The sequence below is a fragment of the Saccopteryx leptura genome, chromosome 2 (assembly GCF_036850995.1).
Source record: "Saccopteryx leptura isolate mSacLep1 chromosome 2, mSacLep1_pri_phased_curated, whole genome shotgun sequence".
NCBI lineage: Eukaryota > Metazoa > Chordata > Mammalia > Chiroptera > Emballonuridae > Saccopteryx > Saccopteryx leptura.
In genome coordinates this window covers 242,694,454-242,714,268 of record NC_089504.1, presented here as the reverse complement: position 1 = coordinate 242,714,268, position 19,815 = coordinate 242,694,454, and the positions used below count along the sequence as shown (strand labels likewise).

Below are 19,815 nucleotides of genomic sequence, written 5' to 3'. Positions count from 1 at the left end.
CTGGCGTGCAGGAGTCCCGGGTTCGATTCCCGGCCAGGGCACACAGGAGAAGCGCCCATCTGCTTCTCCACCCTTCCCCCTCTCCTTCCTCTCTGTCTCTCTCTTCCCCTCCCGCAGCCAAGGCTCCATTGGAGCAAAGATGGCCCGGGCGCTAGGGATGGCTCCTTGGCCTCTGCCTCAGGTGCTAGAGTGGCTCTGGATGCAACAGAGCGATGCCCCAGATGGGCAGAGCATCGCCCCCTGGTGGGCATGCCGGGTGGATCCCGGTCGGGCACATATGGGAGTCTGTCTGACTGCCTCCCCGTTTCCAGCTTCGGAAAAATGCAAAAAAAAAATTTTAAAAATCAATAAATAAAATCTTTAAAAAATTGCTGAAGAAGAACTAAAAAAAGAGTGGCTTCCTCATGAGAAACTGGGCACCTGTGCAATGACGCAGCTTCTCCAGGGGTCCCTGTCCCACACTGCAGGAAACCCTGCCTCGGTTTAAGAATGGCTTAGTAGTACCACACAATGATTCTGACTCTGGTTTCAGGGACACCACAAAAGTGTGGGAGTCAAGCTTTTCCTCCAGCAATAGCTGTGTGTGTGTGTGTCTGTGTGTGTCTGTGTGTGTGCGCGCGTGGGGAGGGGGGAGCAGTGAGGAGGGCCGGGGAGGTAGGGGGCAGAGCCGGAGCACCTGCTGTGGCTCCCAGGAAACCCCATCAGGGGATTCATTTTTTACCTAGGTTTGGGCGTTCTGAAGGTCCCTGCAGTTAGATATTACTGTGCCCTTTTTATATAGGTGGCAAAGCTGACGCTCAGAGAGGTTGCATGCCCAGCGTCAGATCATGCAGACCCTGGTCTCACGTCACTCACAACTGGGGATAGGGACAAAGACACAATGTGGGTTGAGATGTCATCATGGAGGATGAAGTGGATGGAGTGCAGCAGGTGCCAGGTGGGCATCAGCAGCTTGCCCGGCTGCCTCAGCTTCACGCAGTTTGACCTTGGACTTGAGGTCTCGGGGGCTCCTGGGCGAAGAGAATTTACACTGTGAAGTTTTCCTTCCGTGTAAAAAAAAAATGGTTGAGAATCTGGATGGTTGAGAGGCAATGGTTCAAAAACCAAACATGCAGCCCACCCCCTGGGGTGCTTATTCTGGTCTGAAATTCTGGGAGGGGACTGTGCACCTGCATTTCTACCCGGCTTCCTTCTGCTATTGCTGCTGGTGGTCTGCAGACCACACTTTGAGTATCAAGGGGCTAGAATAGGTGAATTCTGATTCCAACTCTGCGGTAAACCCGCTGTAGCCCCTTAAGCCAATCTCTTGCCTTCCCTGAGCCTCAGTTTCTTCCCCTGGTCAATGGGGGCACTGCCTTCCATCTGGAACCTTCTCCAAAGAAATAAAAAACAGGAGCAAAAGTTGTCATTTTCGGCATGCATGCTGGACAGATGCAGGTACCTGCCGGGGTGAGGGATTTCCTCCCAAAGCTCCCAGGAGCCCATGGGTAGGAGCTCGGGGAAGCGTGGATGGTCCTGAGCTCCAGCACAAAATGCAGAGAGAGGAGGCCGGAGGTGGCTCGGCCTGAGAGGAGCAGTGGGAGAGGTTCCCGTTCATCACAGAAATGGCCCATTTGCAATGATCGGTTGCCCAGGTGTTAATAACGCTAATGGCATAGGAAGGGTAAACTCGGTCACTTGGCTGAACAGGAGAAATATGCAGAGAAGTGCTCTGGTTTCCATAAATCAGCCGCGTGCGGCGCTACGAGGGAGGCAGGACTTAAAATTCCGGTCAGGAGATGGGTATTCTCATAATCCGAGCTAGAGAGGTAATTTATTCTGTTTATATCTTTTTACTGCACGACAAGGCTTGGGAGCAGGAGCCCTCCACAGCCATTCTGCATTTTAAATATTAGTCCTAAGCACCGTGGGTCAGCTCTCATGCTTTGTGGGGGGTTTATTTCCGGACAGGAGGACAGGGATGGGGACAGGGGAGAGCATGCACGAGGGGGGCTGGAATACATGTGGTTTACTTGTCCAGGATTGGCCAGAATTACAACCCAGGGACAGTGAGGGGGAGGTGACATCCCCTTTCCCCCAGAACCAGAGGGCTCGACCAAGGGGCCAGCTAACCTCCTTTACCTGCATGCTTTGAAATAATCTTTTATTTATTTGTAAATGATAATATATATGGGCGATGAAGAGATAGAGATGAACAGATACAGTAATGGAAGAGGAAAGGGACAAGGGGGGAGGGAGAAAGAAAGAAACAAGGGCAAGCCTGGAGGAGCGGGAGTCCCTCTGTCTTTTGACCTTGGCAATTTTCATTAGCTTCGTTGCCCTTCTGGATAGCTTTGTTTCACCCAGGAAGGTGTTTTAAACAAAACCAGTGAGGTTGCAGGCAGTAAGAATTAGCATTCATCAGACCCTTTCTTAAGCAGTTTCTTTTTATGGCAGCTGGAGGGCATGTCATTCATTCATTCACTCATTCACTCACTCATCTATGTAGTTACTAGACACAGAATGAGGCTGTGGCAGCGCAGGGCTCTGTCCTGGGTCCAGGGACAACGTGGCTCCTGGAAGCAGATGATCTCAATTTAAAACCTGGTTATGCTGCTCCCTGGGGCTGTGATCCCATGCAGCTCCCTTTACCCCTAGAGCCTCAGTCTGCTTATCACAAAGTGGGAATGACAACAGTCATCCTGAAGGGCTGTTGTGAGGACTGAACTAGACTCTGGGCAAGACTGTTGGGTTTGGAGGCATCAGACATAACCGGGGAGCTGGACAAAGGTGGAGCATCTTGGCACCAAGCCAGAGAGCGACTCCAGGTACGGGCTGTGCAGCCCAGGGGTACGTGTGGGTAGTAAGCATCGGTCCTCTGATCACACTTTGAGAAAATGGTTGTGGGCATCCAGGGACAAAATAGTCCCTTCCCAATGCTCCGCCTTCTCCACTCACCTTCCTTAGGAACTGCCTCCCTAACTAAGTGCACTCAGTGTCATAACTGTGACACCTGAAGGGCCACTGTCACAGTGTAGGGTGGGGTGGGGTGGGGTCGGGTTTCTCCTCCCTGAGCCCCTGGGCCCAGTAGGCACTAGGGAAGTTGAAATGAGCTCACGAGAGTGGGAGTAAATTTGAGCTAATTTTGACAATGGTCCCTGTCTCTTCCCTTGTGAACCTTCAGGGAAGTTGGTGTGTGTGAGTCTGTGTGTGTCTGGATGTGGATGAGGGTGGGGATTGAACCTGGGACTTAGGTGCCTGAACCGAGGCCCCTGATTAAATGAGATCTCTTCAATGTGGATGAAAGGCCATTGTGAGCTCATTTCATAGTGGAGTAAAGCAAAGCTCAGAAAGGAAATGAAGTGGCCAGCCAGGTGGTGTCCTGGGCCCCAGGGCCCTGCTTTGTTCTGCCCCCATCCTTCTCCCGGGTGGCTTCTGCTCCCAACCCTTCTCCCTCGTGAGCTCTCAGAGGAGGGGTCCATGGGGAGTTATTCCCAAGTACCCATCATGACCCTAGACTAGATTATCCTCCCTCCTGAAATGTGGTTTCTGGGGCCACCCTTGGAGGCCTGATGTCTCCCCCACCCAGGGTCACTCAAGTGTCCCCTGACATGAGGGTTTCTGCTGGGCTGAAGTTGGGGCACGCCAAGGGCACCTGCATGCCTCGTGTATATGTGTGTGCCACCTCTTGTTTTAAAATGAAAAAAAAGTCTGGAAGGAAACGCATTAGCTACATTACCACTGTGTTTGAGATTTGGGGTGATTTCATTGTCTCTCTTTTGTTTATCTGAAATTTTAAAATTTTCCACAATGAGCAAGTAGCATTTGTCAGATGACAAAGGCACAATAAGGAGAGAAAAGAGAAAGCTTGGCCACCTTGCATTATTCTCGTGAAGTCCACATAAAAGAAAGAAGCCCTCCCCAGAGGAGTAGGGCTCTTAGCGCGCATGCATCCCATGGGGGTGCGTGTCTCCCCACCTCCCGCTCCCCCCTTCTTTCCCCTGCCACCACTAACATGGGCAAGACCCCCACCCCATGCTTGGGCAACAGGATCCAAATGCAGGACACTCTTCCATTTATTTTTATCTCTCTTATCTGCAGAGTCTTCTTTGGAAGGGAATGTAGAGAGGACTCTTTCTGATCCCTTTTCTACGTAGGGAGATACTGAGGCAAAGAGGGAGGGTCTTCTCTTTAGGAAGTGGCCTCAGGACACCTAAATCTTATCAGTCCTCTTTCCATCATGCTGATTTACCTAGTGACACAGCTTGTACTGCGTAACGATGGCAGGGCACAACAGCCTCCCTCTCCGTGGGGGCACAGCTGTCCTAATACAGCCTTGCAGATAACAAGTGATGCTTACCAGCCTAGTGCCCCTCCCACCTACCCAACAGGGATTGCATGGGGCAGAACTAGGAGGGCAGCTAGAATTTATTTATTTGTTTATATTTACGTAGTGGGGACAAACAAATCACACATCAAATATTTTGAAGGCTGTCTGTGTGCCACGCAGGTCTATGGGAGACTGGGGTGTTACATAAAGCAGGGAGGGGAGCTACTGTGCCCAGCGCAGAGTAGCTGTCCAAATAAATGGCCGGCACTTTCCTTACCTGATAGTTACCAAAAGAACTCCTCATTGAGACAAGGAGAGGCCTTTGCACCTGTCAAGTCTTTTTTATGTCAGAAACAGGGAAACAGAGAAAAGAATAGTTTCATCCACTATGAGTGACTATGAAGACAATTCCACCCCCCAAAATGCCCCCAAACCAACCAACCAACCAACCAACCAACCAACCAACCAAACAAGGGTGGCCTGGAGCCAGCCTAGTGTCCCCCCCCCCCCACCCCACGTGGAAATTTAAAAATTTTAAAACAAACAAACAAAAAACCAGACACACATAGCACTGAGGGGGAAAAAAAGAATTTTTTTTATTAATCTTTCTTTTTAGAAAAGTTGTTTTTTTTGTTGCTTTTTTTTTGTGTGTGTTTTTTTAGGTAAACCTTTCTGCTTCCCTCCCTCGCTCCGCCCACCCTCCTCTTAAAAATATAAAAATGTCCAACCCCAGATAACTAGAGTACAATAAATAAACAGTAAACACAAAAACATACTTTATTTGTTTCTTCTTTATACAAAATAAGGAAACTAGAAGCGTCCAACTTCCAAAAAAGTATACTGTACATCCTGACGACCCAGCCTCCAGGCCTCCAGCAGGAAGGGTGGTCTCTGTAGGCCAGAGCCCAGAAATCTTGGCGTCTTGCCCAGGAGGAGAGCAGGGTGGGCGAATGTTTGAGTCTGGCTTGGACCCCCGGCTCCAAATAAATGTCAAAGGAAGGGAGAAGGGGGTGGTCTGGCCCAGGGCTGGCAATGTTCAGACCGTCCCACCTTCCTGGAAAAGCTGACCTTGATCTTCAAGATTGGTCACCAGGGGGCGCCAACGTGCAGGCGGATTTGTCTGCCTCCCAGTGACACCCCCCCATTCAAGCGTGTTTCTCGCTCGCTTTCTCTCTCCATCTTCTCTCTCTGGCTGGCGCTCTCTCCATCTCTCCTTTCTTCCTCATTTTGCTCCCTTTCCTCTCTCTCCCTTCTCTCTCTTTTTCTTATCTTGTTTGAAAGACTGGGAAAAGCAGAATGAGAAATAAGATGACAAAAATGCCACTCTGATTGCAGAGAGTGGGGGAGGGGAGAACTCGTCTCCGCCCCCTGGCCTCAACCTTCTTTTGGTTCAAAGAAGTGGTGGGTGGGTGGGGGGTCGGGGGAAGTCCAGAGCGTGCTTAAGATGTCTTGACCCTCTGCAGTATTGACTTTGGTCCCAAGAAATTGCTGCCAGGAGAGAGCTGGTGGAAGGCTGGGAGTCCCGAAGAGCCCGTGGGGTGGCAACGGGGGTCGTTCCCCCTCCGCGCCCAGCCGAGGGGCAGCTGCCGGTTGAGTGCGGACCCGAGAGAGAACCCCTGAGGAAGCCCCAGGCGGGCCTCGTTGGGCGTGTTTTGGTTTGGGGAGGCTGCGTCCGGGGGTAGGGGGCGGCCCAGCCTGGGGGCCTTACCACACCGCGGCTTCGTTGAGCTCCGGGTTGGGGTGCGACAGGGGTCCGCTGTAGCCGCTGGCGCCGCTCATGGGAAAAGGCGGGCTGGGCCCTCCGCTGAACACCTCTCCGGGCAGAGGGTGCAGCGCGCCAGGCAGGCCCGGTTCGGGGCTCGGCGTGTCCGGGTGCGAGATCATGTCGGTGAACCTGGGGTTGTCGGCAGCGTGCGGCCCGGCCAGCGGCGGCTCCAGGCCGCCCAGCGGCGTCGAGCCGGGCCCCGAAGCTGCCAGGAAGCTCGAGTCGGCGGGGGACTGCGCCTGTGATGGCGGGCCGTGCGCGAAGAAGTCGTAGTTGCCTCCTGGCGCGTAGTAGTCGCCTTGGTAGTCTGTGGAGGGGACGGGAGGAGACAGGAAAGGTGAGAGATGGCCGGAGCCCGGAGCGACCTGCCAGACCGGGAGAGGACACTAATGGGGGACAGCGAACGCGACACCGACTCGAGGTTACAGACCCGCAGAGAGACCTGCGGAGACCAAGGGGGAGGGAGACCCGATGCAGGGAGACGCGGACCCTGGGGTCAAGTCGAGGAGAGAGATAACGAGAGACACAGGAAAGGGGAGAGACTTAAGCTTCAAAAGACACGGGGATGGGACTGGAGAGCCACAGAGCCCGCGAAGCCCAGAGCGAGAGGAGCGGACTTTAGTCAGAGGTTCCCTGACTCGAAGATGGACAGAGACACGGGGGACACAGGGACAGTGTCTGAGAACCGCTGAGAGACAGGCAGAGAGCAAGAGAGGCAGACACCGTGAGGCAGAGGGACAGTGAGAGATCAGCAGAGGACAGAGTGAAAGAGGACCCAGGAGGTGACCGAGCTGCGAGCCCCTGGGACTGGAGGCAAGACAAGAAAAGAGACCTAGAGACTGCACCGTGGAGAGATTGGAGGTTGAGGAAGAAAGTCGGCGGGGTGCCAAGAGAAACAGATGAGACAGCGTGGGTAGAGACACACGTGAAAAATCCAGCGAGAGACCTGAGAACAAGACCGAAGGTCAGGAGAGAGATGTACCCAGAGACGGGGAGATCTGTCAGAGACAAAGCCACAGATGCAAGGCGGAGAGAACAGGAGAGGAGCAGGGCTTGGACGGATGCCGGGGCAACAGGGGCCCGAGGACGCAAGGTTGAGACCCAGCAGCGAGCATGCCAGGGAGAAGTAGGGATCTGGGCATCAGCCAGACCACGGAGGGGCTGGCAAGTTGAGTTCAGCGGGGGCACGGAAACCTGGGTGTCAAAGTGCATTAGGCAGGCTCAGTGCCCCGCCCGGCACCTCCGCACCTGGCTGAGTACAGCCCTGCGCGCCCCAGGGGGAATGATGCTGTCCCACCACTCGCGCTGGCCTTGCCTGGCCTGGAACCCAGAGAGCTGAGCCCCAGCGACTTGGGAGCCAAGGAGGAGGACTCGAGCCTTCTCCAGGTCTTGCCGGGTGTTCCATGGGCACCCCGCCCAGGGTAAAGGTTCAGTCCTACAGTTTCACTCTGGGTGGGTTGGCCAGGACACCCAGGTTCTAAAGCATTTGGGAAACACTGAGCCCTTTTGAGAATCTGGTGATAGTTTTGGGATCTCGTTCCAGAAAAAAATGCACAAATGTGCATTCTGCTCGCAAATCCAGGAGACATAGGGACTCTAGGTGACAAACCTATTCATTCTCAACAAATTGTTTCTGACCCTCTCTCAAAGCCCACACCCCCTGGTCCTTCCGGTCAGCCTGCTCCCTTCCCCCCAGGACAGCCCTTGAAGGATTTGGGCGTGCAACCCCACGAAAGGAACACCTCGTAGCGCCGCACTGGTGACAACAACCCGCTTTGTACGCGGAAAACCAACGCTCCCAGCGTGCCAGGAGGCAGAAGTCTGTTCGGCAAACCCACACCCCCTGCTTCGTCTTGGGGTCTCAGTCTCCAGAGAGTTCCGGGCGCCCCCTGTCATCCCCTTTCCCTCTCCAAATCCTGAAATCAGTCCAAATGGAGGTGTCTGGAGGCAAGCTTGGAGATAGTTTGGGCCGCAGCTAAAACAGTCCTCAATTACTTTTTTAATGAATCACTCGTTCCATTCTCTCCGAAACTGAAGCGAAAGGTTAGAAGCGCGAATTTGGGGCCCCTAAGGGATTGGGATGGGGGCCGGCAGGGTCCGCAAAGAGCGGGCAAGCCAGAGAGGGCTGCAGCCCCCGCGCGGAGTGCGCCGCCTCCACCCATATGGCGGCCGGGCCGGAGGTAATTGGAACAAACGCCGTCTGAAAAGGGCACAAAAGCCGCAGCTGGGGCTTTGTCCGCGCTCCCACGGGGAGCCGCCGGCCCGCCGCCCGGCCCCTTTCTCGCCCGCTGCCGGCCGCCGCCGCCGCCGCCGCCGGGATCTCCCAGCGCGGATTAGGGGGGCTCCCTCGCTGGGGCTGGGGAGGGCGGTATTCGCACCCCCCCCCACTCTGGGGGAAGAGAGACCCTCGTGTCCAGCAGCAAACGCGCGGTTAAAGGAGGCGACGGGATGGGTGGGGCGCACTGGCCTCAGGGAATCCTTGGATAATTACCCAGGCGGGGGAAAATTCCGGACTGGTACCGCCCCACCACCTCCCTGCACCCGCCGAGATTTTCTGCGGAAGGAGACAAAGTTAGGTCGAGAGGGTCCCTGAAGGGGAACTCCCGGACGGTCCACCATCCGGGCTGCCCTAGGCATCTGTAACCCGCCAACCTGGGCCCTGCCATCTCAGTGTCTCCCTTGAAAGCGCAGCCACATTTTGCCTACAATTTTTGAGGACCCTGGCCAGACCTGAAGATCTAACTAACCTCCCAGGCCTGAGGCTGTACCAAAGCTCGTATCCATCTTCCCGGGTCTGCCGGCGCGCTGGGTGCCTGGCCCTCGGTATTGCTACTAAACCCATTTTTTTTCTAAGAGAAGTCGCCTCTCCCCAAACTGAGCTACTAGCCTCCCAACCCCGCAGGCCCATGGCACTGGGCAACCCAGAGTGGAGACCCATCTCAGGCATATACACCCCTGGGGGCTCACTAAATTCAGGCACTCGGGAACAGAGGGGTTGGGGCCTTCCTTGAGCCCATGAGTCTGGGAAGTGGAGGACAGGGAGCAAGGGCTGAAATGCTCCAGAACACAGAGAAAATGCCCTAAAAACCTCAGTGGGGGAGCAGGAATGGGTCTCCCCCAAGCAAATGAAAGAGAAAGAGAAGCGGTGACCAAGAGAAAGTTCACCCTGGCAACGTCAACCGCAGAACTGCTGTTCGCAAACTTCACAACCAGCCCCTGTAGCCCCAAGACTGAGTGGATAACTGGATTGTTCCAATCCTTGAGCCTCCAGCTGCCACTAAACCCGGAATGCTTGGGGCTAGAGAGGACTTGAGAATCCTGTCCAGAGCACCTGTCTGAATCTGGGCTACTAGTGCTAGATGCTGTGAGCACAGACCCGGTGGCCCAGAACCCCAGTGAACGTCTTAGAAGCGGGCTGCGTGATGAATCCTGATTCCTCTATCCCTACGGCCAGCGCTGCCCTCCAGTGCCTGAGTTTTCACTAGTGCCAAATACACCAGGCCACCGGCAAGGGCAGGAGGGAGGTTGTGTGTCCGGTTGGGGCAAGATGCGTGTGGATTTGTGAGTACCCAAGCTGGTACGACGGGTGGGAGTGGGTAAGCCTATGGGTCTCTCCAGGTGTATTTGTCAGTGTATGTAGGTTGGAGTATACCTTTGTGTGGTCATGTGTGATCCTGTGTGTAGATTTGTGTCCCTGAGTTCTCAGAACTTGAGTGTGTGTGAGGGAGTGTGCCCATGTGTCCTGTGTAGGTGAGTGTGTCACTGCTTGGTCTGATGTGTTGATCTGTGCGCACTGCCCTATGGGTGAGTAAACCCATGTGTCTGATTTTGCATTCAAGAAGTATCTGTGGCTGAGTATGAATGTGTTGATGTGTGCCTGTTAAGGTGTGTCCATTATTGCCCTGCGTGAATAAAAGGGATGGAGCCCCTGGGCAGCCAAGATCTTGGGGATGGGCCCTGCGCCCTAAGCCTCCAGAATGGGCGAGGGTCTCGGTGTAGGGCAGTGCATCCTGGGGCTCCTTACCTCCGTAGTAGGTGTATGGAGTGGACCCCAACATTTCAGACTCATCCAAGCGGCCACCCAGCGGACGCATGCGCCTCGGACTCCGGAAGAAGGCGTGTCTCCGGGCGCCCAGTGCGCTCAGCTGTTTCATCCTGCGTTCTTTGGACCTTCGGTTCTGGAACCACACCTGGGACAGAGAAGGGGGCTGAGCTCTCGGTTGGGAGGGGGATCCTCTTCCTGCGCGGGGCCGCCCCCTCTGGGTCCTAGCGCCTTCTTCTCACCAAGACTGCCCTAGCCCGGGGGGGGGGGGGGGGGGGGAGCGGATTAGGCCGGAGGGGTGGAGAGGGGCCTCGGTGAACCAGTCAAGGGTGAAGGATTTCGCGGACCCTTGGGGCGACTCATAAAGACTTGCGCTTCCTGGTCCTCGGCCCGCCCCGCGGCATGACGGCTTTATAAAGGTCTCCCGCCTGGCCTGGCTCTGGTCTGGGCCCCTGGCTTCCCAGCCGGACTCCGGCCGTTTGTCTGTCTGCCTGCCCAAACATTGGCAGCATCGCCTCCTTCTCTGACCGGTTCATGAGAGGAAGGGAGGGGCCTGCCCCCAGAGAGTTTTAAAACCCTCCTAGAATGAGCAGGGGCGGGATTCAGAGAGGTGAAGTGACTAGTGACTTTGGCATCGAGTGTGACCAGCTGGTCCGGACCTGGACCGCACCGTCTGCCCTTAAACCCGAATTCTGCACGAAGCTGGGTGCGAGCCTCCTCCGAGCCTCCCAGCTCCAGGACGCTACGAGGCTGGGTAGGAGGGAGAGGGGGTGACCCGGCCAGGGCCGCACCTGTATGACACGCATGTTGAGGCCGGTCTCCTGTGCCAGCTGCTCGCGGATGTGGCGCGTGGGTTTGGGCGTGGCTGCGAAGGCCGCCTTGAGCGTCTCCAGCTGCTTGGCTTTGATGGTGGTGCGCGGGCCGCGCCGCTTCGTGCCCGAGTTCTGCTCCTCATTCTCATTGTTGGCTGTCTCCTTGTCCGACGAAGTCGAGTTGTCCGTCTCCTTGGGGTCGTCCTGGAGCGGGTCCTGGAGGTCCGGGGACAAACTGCGGTCCGTACAGGATGACACTGCGGGCGGGCGGAGTGGGAAGGGGACAGCGACTTGAGAGGTGGCTTGAGGCCTCTCCAATCGGGTAGCCGGTTCTAGCCGGCCCAGACCACCACCAGCCATGCTGGTTCCCTCCCAAACGCAGCGGCAGCCCCTCCCCCCAGAGGCCCGATGCCCGCCCACTCCCTCCAAGGGGGGGCTGGGTCTTTAAAGAGACCCTTTTGCAGCACTTTCCACCTAGTGCCTGGGCGAGGGGGAGGCACGCCCTCTAGAGAGCCCGGCCTTCTCGGAGAGGGGACGAGAGGAGGCTACAGATGCCCTCGGGCCTCGGGTCTTCCTCCCCCTTCCCATCTTCCAACTAGCGTCTTCCCGGGGCACGTAGAAATGACCAGGAGCTCAACAGAGGCGGAAAGGAGAAGCGCGCAGTTCCAGGTTGGGGAAGGTGGCAACGTGGAAAAGGCTCCTGAATTGGAGCGGGTGTTCCGACAGCCTGTAGACTGGCTCCCAACGCGGTGTCTCTTCCCCCAGCGCCTGGCCCCTGCCTTCCCCTAGCACTGCCTGGTGGGTGATTGAGAGCGGAGAGCTCTGAGCGGCCACAGCACGCAGGGGCCAAAGTAGAGAGCGCCAGGCTGGGCCGAGGAGAGAGGAGCGGAAGCCCCCTACCTGAGTTGAGGCTGCCCTCCTTGAGGCTGGATGAGCTCAGGTAGTCATCCTTGCACACGAACTTGTTCTCGTCGATGACGTAGAGCTCCTCGCCCGTGGACAGCTGCTTGTTGCACACCATGCAGGTGAAGCAGTTGAGGTGGAAGACTTTACTGCGGGCCTTGCGCACCAGGTCACTGGGCGAGATGCCTTGTGCACACCCTGCACATTTAGTGCCAAAGCGCCTGCAGACACAGCACAGCCTGTCAGCTGGGGCAGTCTGATGTCCCATCTTCTCAAGCCCCTGACCTTTTCCCGCCCTCCCTAGCTTTCAAGAAATCTCCATTTCCATATCCACCCAATGAGACCCCAATGCTGTGCTCCCTAGCTGGAGCACAAGAGATGAGACAAAGTCCCAGACTGCTCCTGGGACCGGGGCTGTCACGCCACATTCAGGCTTATTTGGACTCCCCCAGACTTAGAGCAATGGGCACAGCATCCATCTGGGGTGCTCAAAGGCAAACTCGCTTTTCCAGGTCACAAAGGCACTTAAGCCAGGGAGGCAGGATTTGGACCACTTCTCGGCTTTGACTCCTAGATCCTTTCCAGTCTGCTGGGGTCCAGGAGGGGCCAAGCAGCCTAGCTGGCGGGGTCTAGCAATGGGGCGGGGAGCCCCTCTCCTGACCTGGACCTGAGCTGAAAGGAGGCTCCTTCTGCTGATTCCCAGCACCTCCAGCGCCGGAGGCTCTCCAGTCCCCACTGGGGGATACACCAGAGGACACACTAGTCAGGAGACTGTGGACAGCAGGGCCTCCAAGCAGTGGACTCTGAGGAGCAGGGACCAGGTGTCCAGCCCCCTCACCCACAAATCCTGACCCTGGCAGGCAGCGGGGAAAATGTGACCAGAAGGCAATCGTATACTTGCATGGCCAGCATGCTCAGATCCCCCCTTTCCCACATTCCTGGTCTAAATCCTTTTCTTTTTTCCCTGAGCGCTGGAAGAAGGGCAGCCTCCTCTGGAAATGGGAGGTTCAGATGAGCACTAACAGGGGTGAAGTGCAGAGAGGGGATGGAGAGGGCCCGGGACTTTGGGGCCCCACATCTACTTTCACCCAGGTCTCTAAACAGGGCGAATTTGGGTGACATTGATTTAGTGAGGGCATTAGAAGCCATAAGTCACTTTTGGCCTTATCCGGCAGCGTAATTGGCCATATGTACCTTATCAAAAATCATTAGGCACTTTGCAAGCATCACCACATTAGGTGCCTCGGTTTCCTGGGCCAGGGAGTTTACACGTGTAAAGGGGAGGCTGACATTTTCTTCTATTCAAGTTCTCCAGCGCCAAGCAGCTGGGGCAGGCGAGCAGCCTTGCTCCTCGGTGTGAATCACACCCCTTTCCCTGGGCGCCGGAATTCGCACTCACAAAGCCGGCTCCCGGCGCCGGGTGGAAGCCCGCAGGACTGAGCTGTCGAAAACCCCACAGCCTTCCGGGCCACCGCCTCGGCATTTCTCAGCTGGGGAAACTGAGGCCCAGAGAAGTGATTATCCCTGGCCTGAGGGCCTCTGTGGGCAGCAAGGGGAGGTGACACAGGAAGGACCCCTCACCCACACCCCTTTGAGCTCCTGAATCTCAGCTTGAATTTCCTTGGCACTTTTCAACATGGGAGAGAATATTTAAGGAGTTGGGATAAGGGGATGAGGAGGTAAAGGTTTCCTCCCCCCAACATCAGAGGAAACCTTTCTGGCTGTGCCCCCTCTGGAGCTGGGAAGTTTGTGGCTGTCCATGGGGGGAAGCCCCTAGGCAAATGGACTCTGCCCGGTGGGAGAAGCCTCCAGCCACCCCTAACTTCCCCCAAATCCTTCCTCTCTCAGAACTGAGCTCGAAGCTTTCCACCTTGGGACCGCAGCGGCCGGAAAGGGGCACAGACGAGTGGGAAGCAAGTTTGCTTCCGCCCCCGCCGCACCTCCGCTCCAAGCCGGCCTGGAGGAGCAACCGTGAGGCCGCGAAGCAGCTTCCTTTTGGCTCCGCACGGGCTCGGGCCCTTTCCTTGAGTAAGGGCAGGGAGAGAGCAGTAGGCTGCCCCGCTTCCCTTTCAAGCTGGTGAGCCCGGGAGGCTTGGATGGGTTTCTTAGTTTCCCCTTCCCCGGCTCCCCAACAGGGCGCGCGCAGGTTGGGCGCGCAGGCTACGCGGCCTCTTACCTGAAGAAGTCATTTTTGCAATAGAGCTTGCCCTCGCGCGAGAAGCACTTCTCCGAGAGGTTGGTCTTGCACTCGCAGCACTGAACGCATTTGATGTGCCACGCGCGGTCCAGCACGTTCAGCAGAAAGCGGTCGAGAATGGGCCGCTCGCAACCGGCACAGTGCACCATCATAGCCCCGCGCCCTGGCGGCTCGCGCCGCCTTGCCCTCCCTTTGGGCCCCCGGCCCTCGGGCCCCTCGGGCCCCGCCGCTGCGCTCCGCCTCTGCTTTTGGCCGCCGCCGGGCGAGTCCGGGCCGGACCAAGACTCAGCGGGTCAAGTCCTTGGGTGATCGCTGGCCTGGCGCTGGGCCGCCCGGGGTGGAGTGGGGAGTGGTGGCGCTCACAGCTTCATGCCCCAGGCCGCGCGCCCCAGCGCTTGTTACGAGCTCCCCCAGGTGTCTTGGGTGGCTGCTGGCCTTGGCGCTGCGGAGCCGCTTTCCCCGGTGGCGGAGGCGCCAGCACTTTCCCCCACTTTCAAGCGGTCCCGATCCTCATCTTTGTCTGGCCGCCGCCTAATTCGCGCATCCTTATTCAGATTTGGTGACGTGGCGCGGCACGTAGGGGGCCCGCCGGCCAATGGGTGCGCGGTGGCCATGGCAACCTCTTAAATTTATAGCATATCTAAATTGGCTACAACGTTGCGGTCCGGACAGAGCAAAAAAAACAAGGCATCAGTATTGTTGAGTATTAGCTTGTACCTGGTTCGGAGGCGAAGTAAGTATTTACCTTCTAGTTGGGGGCTGGGGGCTGGGGGCCGCGCCATCTGAAAACCGCTTCTCTTTTCCATTCTCTCTCCTCACAAATATTTGGGGGCCAGGATTCCTGGGCCTAGGTGTGTCCGGGGGAGGGATGCCTAGCCACTTCGCCATCCCCGGAACTTACAGAAGTTGCCAGAGGGCCAAAGCGCGCTCTAAATCCGCCTTCTCTTTCCTAGCCCAGCCTGTGCTGATTGGAATCCTTCTCCTCTGCGCGTCCCTAGGGTCTGCGCCTTGGAGCTGCGACAGCGCAGTTCAAGGAGCTCTCAGCGCCGGCCCGGTTTCTTTTGTCATACACGGGGCTAGGGCTGGGACCCAGGCAGCCTTTCGGGGGCGGGGCAGGGGAGGGAATATGAACGGAGGCTGTTAGGCTTGCGTATTTCCTCCCAAATAGGCCCAGGTTCAGGTTGGGGGGAGGTGTGTTATTTGGCTTAGTCCGGTATCCCGGAATTTCAGGCCTGAGCGCGCCGCCCACGGGGCTCGGGAAGAGATGTGGGGAGGAGAAAGTCCAGGACCAACGGGTCTTCCCGGAGCCAGCTCAGAGGCGGCGTTCACCACGTCTCTCCTTGCCTCGCTGCACCCTCGAGATCCCGGGTCAGCCGGTCGCGGCACCGCTCCGCCAAGGCGGGGGGCGGGGGGGAACGCCAGCGATTGGGTGGACGCTGCTTGCACACGCAGGGCGTGTGAGATGGGTGTGCAAGTTCCAGCTCTCATAAGGCGCTGGAAGAACGGCCCCGCGGGGCGCCGAGGGTTGGGGGGAGTGTGGGAGGGTGCCCTCAGGTGTGTGTGGAGAAGGGTGTGGGTCTCGGGGGAAGAAGGGAGAGGGTCAGGCCTTCTTTTCCAAGGGGCCAACCTGGCGACTGGGGGCTCCGGTTTAGGGAGGCCCGGAAGGCTGGCGGGGGTTTTCCATTCTGCTCTCCCAAAGCCTTTTGCCAGGGAAGGTAGGCCCTGGGCCCAACGGCTGGGGCCAGAGAGCGTGTGCGCCAAGACTTGGCTGTGCACGTGTGTCCGCGTGCAGTTACCGAGTTTGTTAGTGTATATTCGAGAATTGCATTTTTTTTGCCTCTGTTTATAGTTAGTAATCAATTATGTGAGTATAGGTTGGTGTGTGTGTGCGCGCGCGTGTATTTGTATTTATGTCTGGTTCTGCTCATGTTTGTGTATCTGTGTACTCTCGTTTATTGTTGGCCCGTGTATATGTGTCTATGCTTACTTGTGACCACGTGAATGCTGGGTGTTTGCGTGTGCATTTGTGTGTGATTATTTGTGTACTTGTCTGCTAACACCAATGTGGAAAAGGAGCTCTGAAAATCTGAGAATGTTTGTATTGTGGATGTGACCGAGTCAGGCTGGATGTGTTTGGAAGAGCAGAATTTTGTGGATCTGTGTTGTGTGCCGGTCTCTATGTGTGCCAGACGTGGGTACTTGCACATATAACAGCATTTTTGTTTATGAGATTCCTGTAGGTTTTTTTTTTTTTTTTTTTTTTGAGGGCTATATTTGTATGTGTGCTCCTAACAGCGCATTACCTTTGTGGATTTAAAGGGGGGGGGCAGGATTGGGTGCCTGGTTGGGACAGTTGGTGGAAGCACAGACACACTTCTTTCCCTGTTCCTGTCCAGGATGAGTGCTCTCCCCCAGGCTCTGGGGGAGATAATCTGGCTGGGGATAGGGGATTGACAGATGCTGGCCACTGGGTGGGACACTGACCCACAAGCTGGGCCTCTAAAAAGGAGTCCCCAAATCGGGCAGCTTCTGCCTGACGGTGCGCGGCTTCCATTCTCCAGCTTGCCGAGGGACAGGTGTCTACACAGCATAGCGCTGTGGCTGCTCACAGCCAGGCTTGGCCAGAAATGAGCAGGATGGATCACGCCTGGTCACCCAGGCCCAACTGGTCGAGTTCTAGGGGCCCCAAATGAAACCTCAGTTTCTGACAGTGCCTGGCCCTGCCTCCTGGGGCATGGAGGGTCCTTGAGAGAAACAAGAAGGGGAGGAGAGGGAAGAGGCTCACAGTGGGGGCAAATTGCCCTCTCCACTCAGTCTTTGTCTCACTGGGGTTTTCCTCTCTCTCCCCAGCTCTCTCACATCTGTTTCCCTTTCTGCTTATGTTCAGCCTCTGTTCTCTTTCTGTTCCCCTTTCCCTCTATTTCTCCATCACTTTCTTTCTCAATTTCTTTTTCTGTCTTTAATTCCCTCCCTCTGCCTCTCCACTGGGCATCCAAATCCAACATCCGACTCATCGCTGTAATGAATGATTCTCATCGTGCTCTGTACAGATTTTGGGTTGTGGAGGGAAGACACACATAAAGTCATTAGAAGCCCCCATCTGATGGCCCTGGGCTAGGCCCACTGAGCTCACCTTCGCCTCGCCCTCCACTGAGTATCTGAAGGACCCATCTGCTGCTGCGTCTTCCCAGTGCAGGCTTTGTCCAGCCTGCCGGCTGCTCAGTGCCTATGTGCTGCTCCATCCCAGATACCCGCCTGCCCTTGCTTCCTGCGTGTACTTAAATGCCGGTGCACAGCCAGGTCCCAGTAACTGATGTCAAGCTAGGGAGGTAGCAGAACTAGGGGGCAGTCTCAAAGAGCGGCTCTGGGTTCCCCAGGAGCCTAGATGTGATGAGTCATCCGGGGCTGAATGTCCCATTGCAGGAGGTGAGGGTTCCTCCCATTGCAGGAGGTGAGGGTTCCTCTTCCAGAAGCTCTAGTCTGGCCTTCTGCCGCCTGTAGCTGAATTTACTCATCCTGTCCGGGTCACAGACCCCCCTGGACCACCCTGGGGCCTCAGCACAGCACAGCCCCAACCCAGAAGCCCCATTGTCCCAGCCCAGCTGCAGCGGAGCTTGCTTGGTTTTCTGCAGCCCTCCACCTTCTAGGGCGCACAGCATCCAAAAACCGCCAGCAGACCAACTATTAGACGAATTATCCCAACCTAACAGTGCTAACAGATGGCGACCAGGCAGCGAAATCCCCTCCTATATGTAACTAATAAACCGCTTATGTCTTAACAGGGTAATGCATAGAGACGCAATGTCACTTATACAAGATGTTGATGGAATTTACTATATCAAAATCTTCCTCCTAGAGTAAAGAGTATCAACATTACAACTCGACAGACGGCGGCGGGATAAGTAAAACAGACAAAAGACAAACAAGATAATAATCTGTTTCCAATCACTTAAGCCCTGTAGAGTTAGTAATATGCGGTTTGCATATTCCCTCTTGAGTTCGGTAATTAATTACCGGCGAGGAGGCACACACCCGCCCGAGTGGGAGTTTCCAGGCACGTTGAGCTGGGGTTTGGGGGGCGCCTTTCTTGAGCTCTCCACCCGGGGCACTGGGCAGCGGCCAGAAGGGGGATTCTTGCGGGCGTTTGGAGCTGACCTTCCCGCAAGTTGAAGAGAACGTTTCAGTGGCGTCTCTCTACTCCTCACCAGAAACTCCCCCCACCCCACCACCAGGAGATGCCAAAGCCAAGCCGAAACGTAGGCTTTTTTTGGCGGCGGCCAGAATATTTCTCCTCGCCTTTCTGAAGGCACCCCCTGAATGGCCTGCTTTCTTGGGGAACGCGCGCACTTGGAGGGGGGATCTGGAAGGCGCGTCCCTCGTCTTCTTCTCCCCATTGTATCTTGGGCGGTTCAGCAGGTCTTCTACCGACTTCGATCATTACCGCCTCCCCCCAACACACGTACTCCACAACCCCTCCCCCCAGGCCCCCCAAGAGCCCGCGCGGCTTTAACATTAAACAAACGCAGCGAGCGCCTCTGAGCTGCGCTCTCGGCCGGGTCTGTGCGGCAGCGGCGGCGGCGTTACAAATTGTAAATTTAAATTGCTCGCCGGATTCATTACCTCCCCTCTTTGATTTCAGCCAGCCGTGAAAAATTATACTGGTGTACCACTGAGAAACTGTTTTGCTGCAAAGAACCCGCGCCTAATCACTGGCTTTCTCCCTCCGACAAAAGTGTAATTATTTTGTTTGGGGTGTAAATATAGGCCGCGCAGCGCACACATACTCAGCGTCCCGCCGCGCCGCCGCGCCCTGCCCGCCACGGCGAGGACTCGACCTCCGACTAGGAGCGGGCGTGGAGGCTGCAGCCCCGAGGACTGAGAAGAGCGGTGCCTTTGGCGCGATCCGGCGAGACCCGGAGAGCCGAGCGTCAGGCCCGGTCCCCAGGCCCTGCCCTGGGGAGTCCGGGTTTGCCCTAGGATCTCGGTCGCTGTGTGCACTGGCTGGCTCGGGCGGACGCCAGCTGGGTGGGAGGCTCAGGCCTCGGCATCCGCGCAGGGAGGCGGGAGCGATGGCGGGAGTCGGGGCGTGTGGACGGCAGTGGGGTGGGGAGTGGGTGAGCGTCCGGGATCTCCGCGGGGGCGGCCCGCTGGGGGCAGCCCCGAGTTCAGATAGGGAGAGTGTCTGGGCTTGGGCGTCCCCAAGAGGGCCAGGACAGAACCCCAATGGTCTTGGATTCTGGAAGGCAGGGGCAATGAGGCTGGTGTGTCCCCTCGAGCTCTTCTGTGGACTGCTTGGTTTGTAGAACATCTCTGCGGGGCGCGGGGCCTTCCTGTCAGTTGAATTGCGCACTGCTTAATTAAGGGTCTCGTTAACTGGACAGGGCCGACCTGGAATGTTTAATCAAAAATGCAGGGAATCCCTCCAGTTCGTTCGTTCGTTCGTTCGTTCCTTCCTTCCTTCCTTCCTTCCTTCCTCCCGTTCATTTATCCACCCATTTAACAGTGGCAAAGCTTCCCCCATCCCCAAGACCCCTTCCAAGCACTGGGAAGGGGACCTCTGAGTCTGAACTCAACTCCAGTCCAATATGTGGGCTGGGACTTTAAGAAACCTGTGGGGCGTGAGTGGGCAGGGGTCAGCAACTGTCTAAGTCGGGTGGCTTTGGGACAGGAACTGGGGCCAGAAGCCTGAGGTCAGCTTTACACAGGCTGGGTGTCGGAGGCTGGTGGAAGTCTGCTGGGCAGCCCCAGGAGCCACCAGGGGTGAGTGGCAGCTCTGAGAGAGAGCAC

The 19,815-nt window shown here is 56.6% G+C and overlaps 1 protein-coding gene across 1 annotated transcript; it reads right to left on the bottom strand.

Moving 5' to 3' along the window:
* Window positions 1–6,013: 6,013 nt before the first annotated feature.
* On the bottom strand, window positions 6,014–14,180 carry LHX5 (LIM homeobox 5). Its single transcript, XM_066365984.1, has 5 exons — window positions 14,008–14,180; window positions 11,829–12,052; window positions 10,908–11,185; window positions 10,099–10,264; window positions 6,014–6,381 (listed from the first exon to the last, which is right to left on the bottom strand). Exons 1-5 carry the CDS (start codon window positions 14,178–14,180, stop codon window positions 6,014–6,016), a joined length of 1,209 nt encoding a protein of 402 aa, XP_066222081.1.
* Window positions 14,181–19,815: the final 5,635 nt, after the last annotated feature.

What these genes read in the sequence shown, in the direction of transcription:
- LHX5 (XM_066365984.1), bottom strand. Translation starts at nt 14,180, where the DNA reads ATGATGGTGCACTGTGCCGGTTGCGAGCGGCCCATTCTCGACCGCTTT. An exon ending in GGAGGGCAGCCTCAACTCAG is followed by an intron (nt 11,186 to 11,828) that starts GTAGGGGGCTTC and finishes GCCCGCCCGCAG; the next exon opens with TGTCATCCTGTACGGACCGC. An exon ending in TCAACATGCGTGTCATACAG is followed by an intron (nt 10,265 to 10,907) that starts GTGCGGCCCTGG and finishes TCTCTGTCCCAG; the next exon opens with GTGTGGTTCCAGAACCGAAG.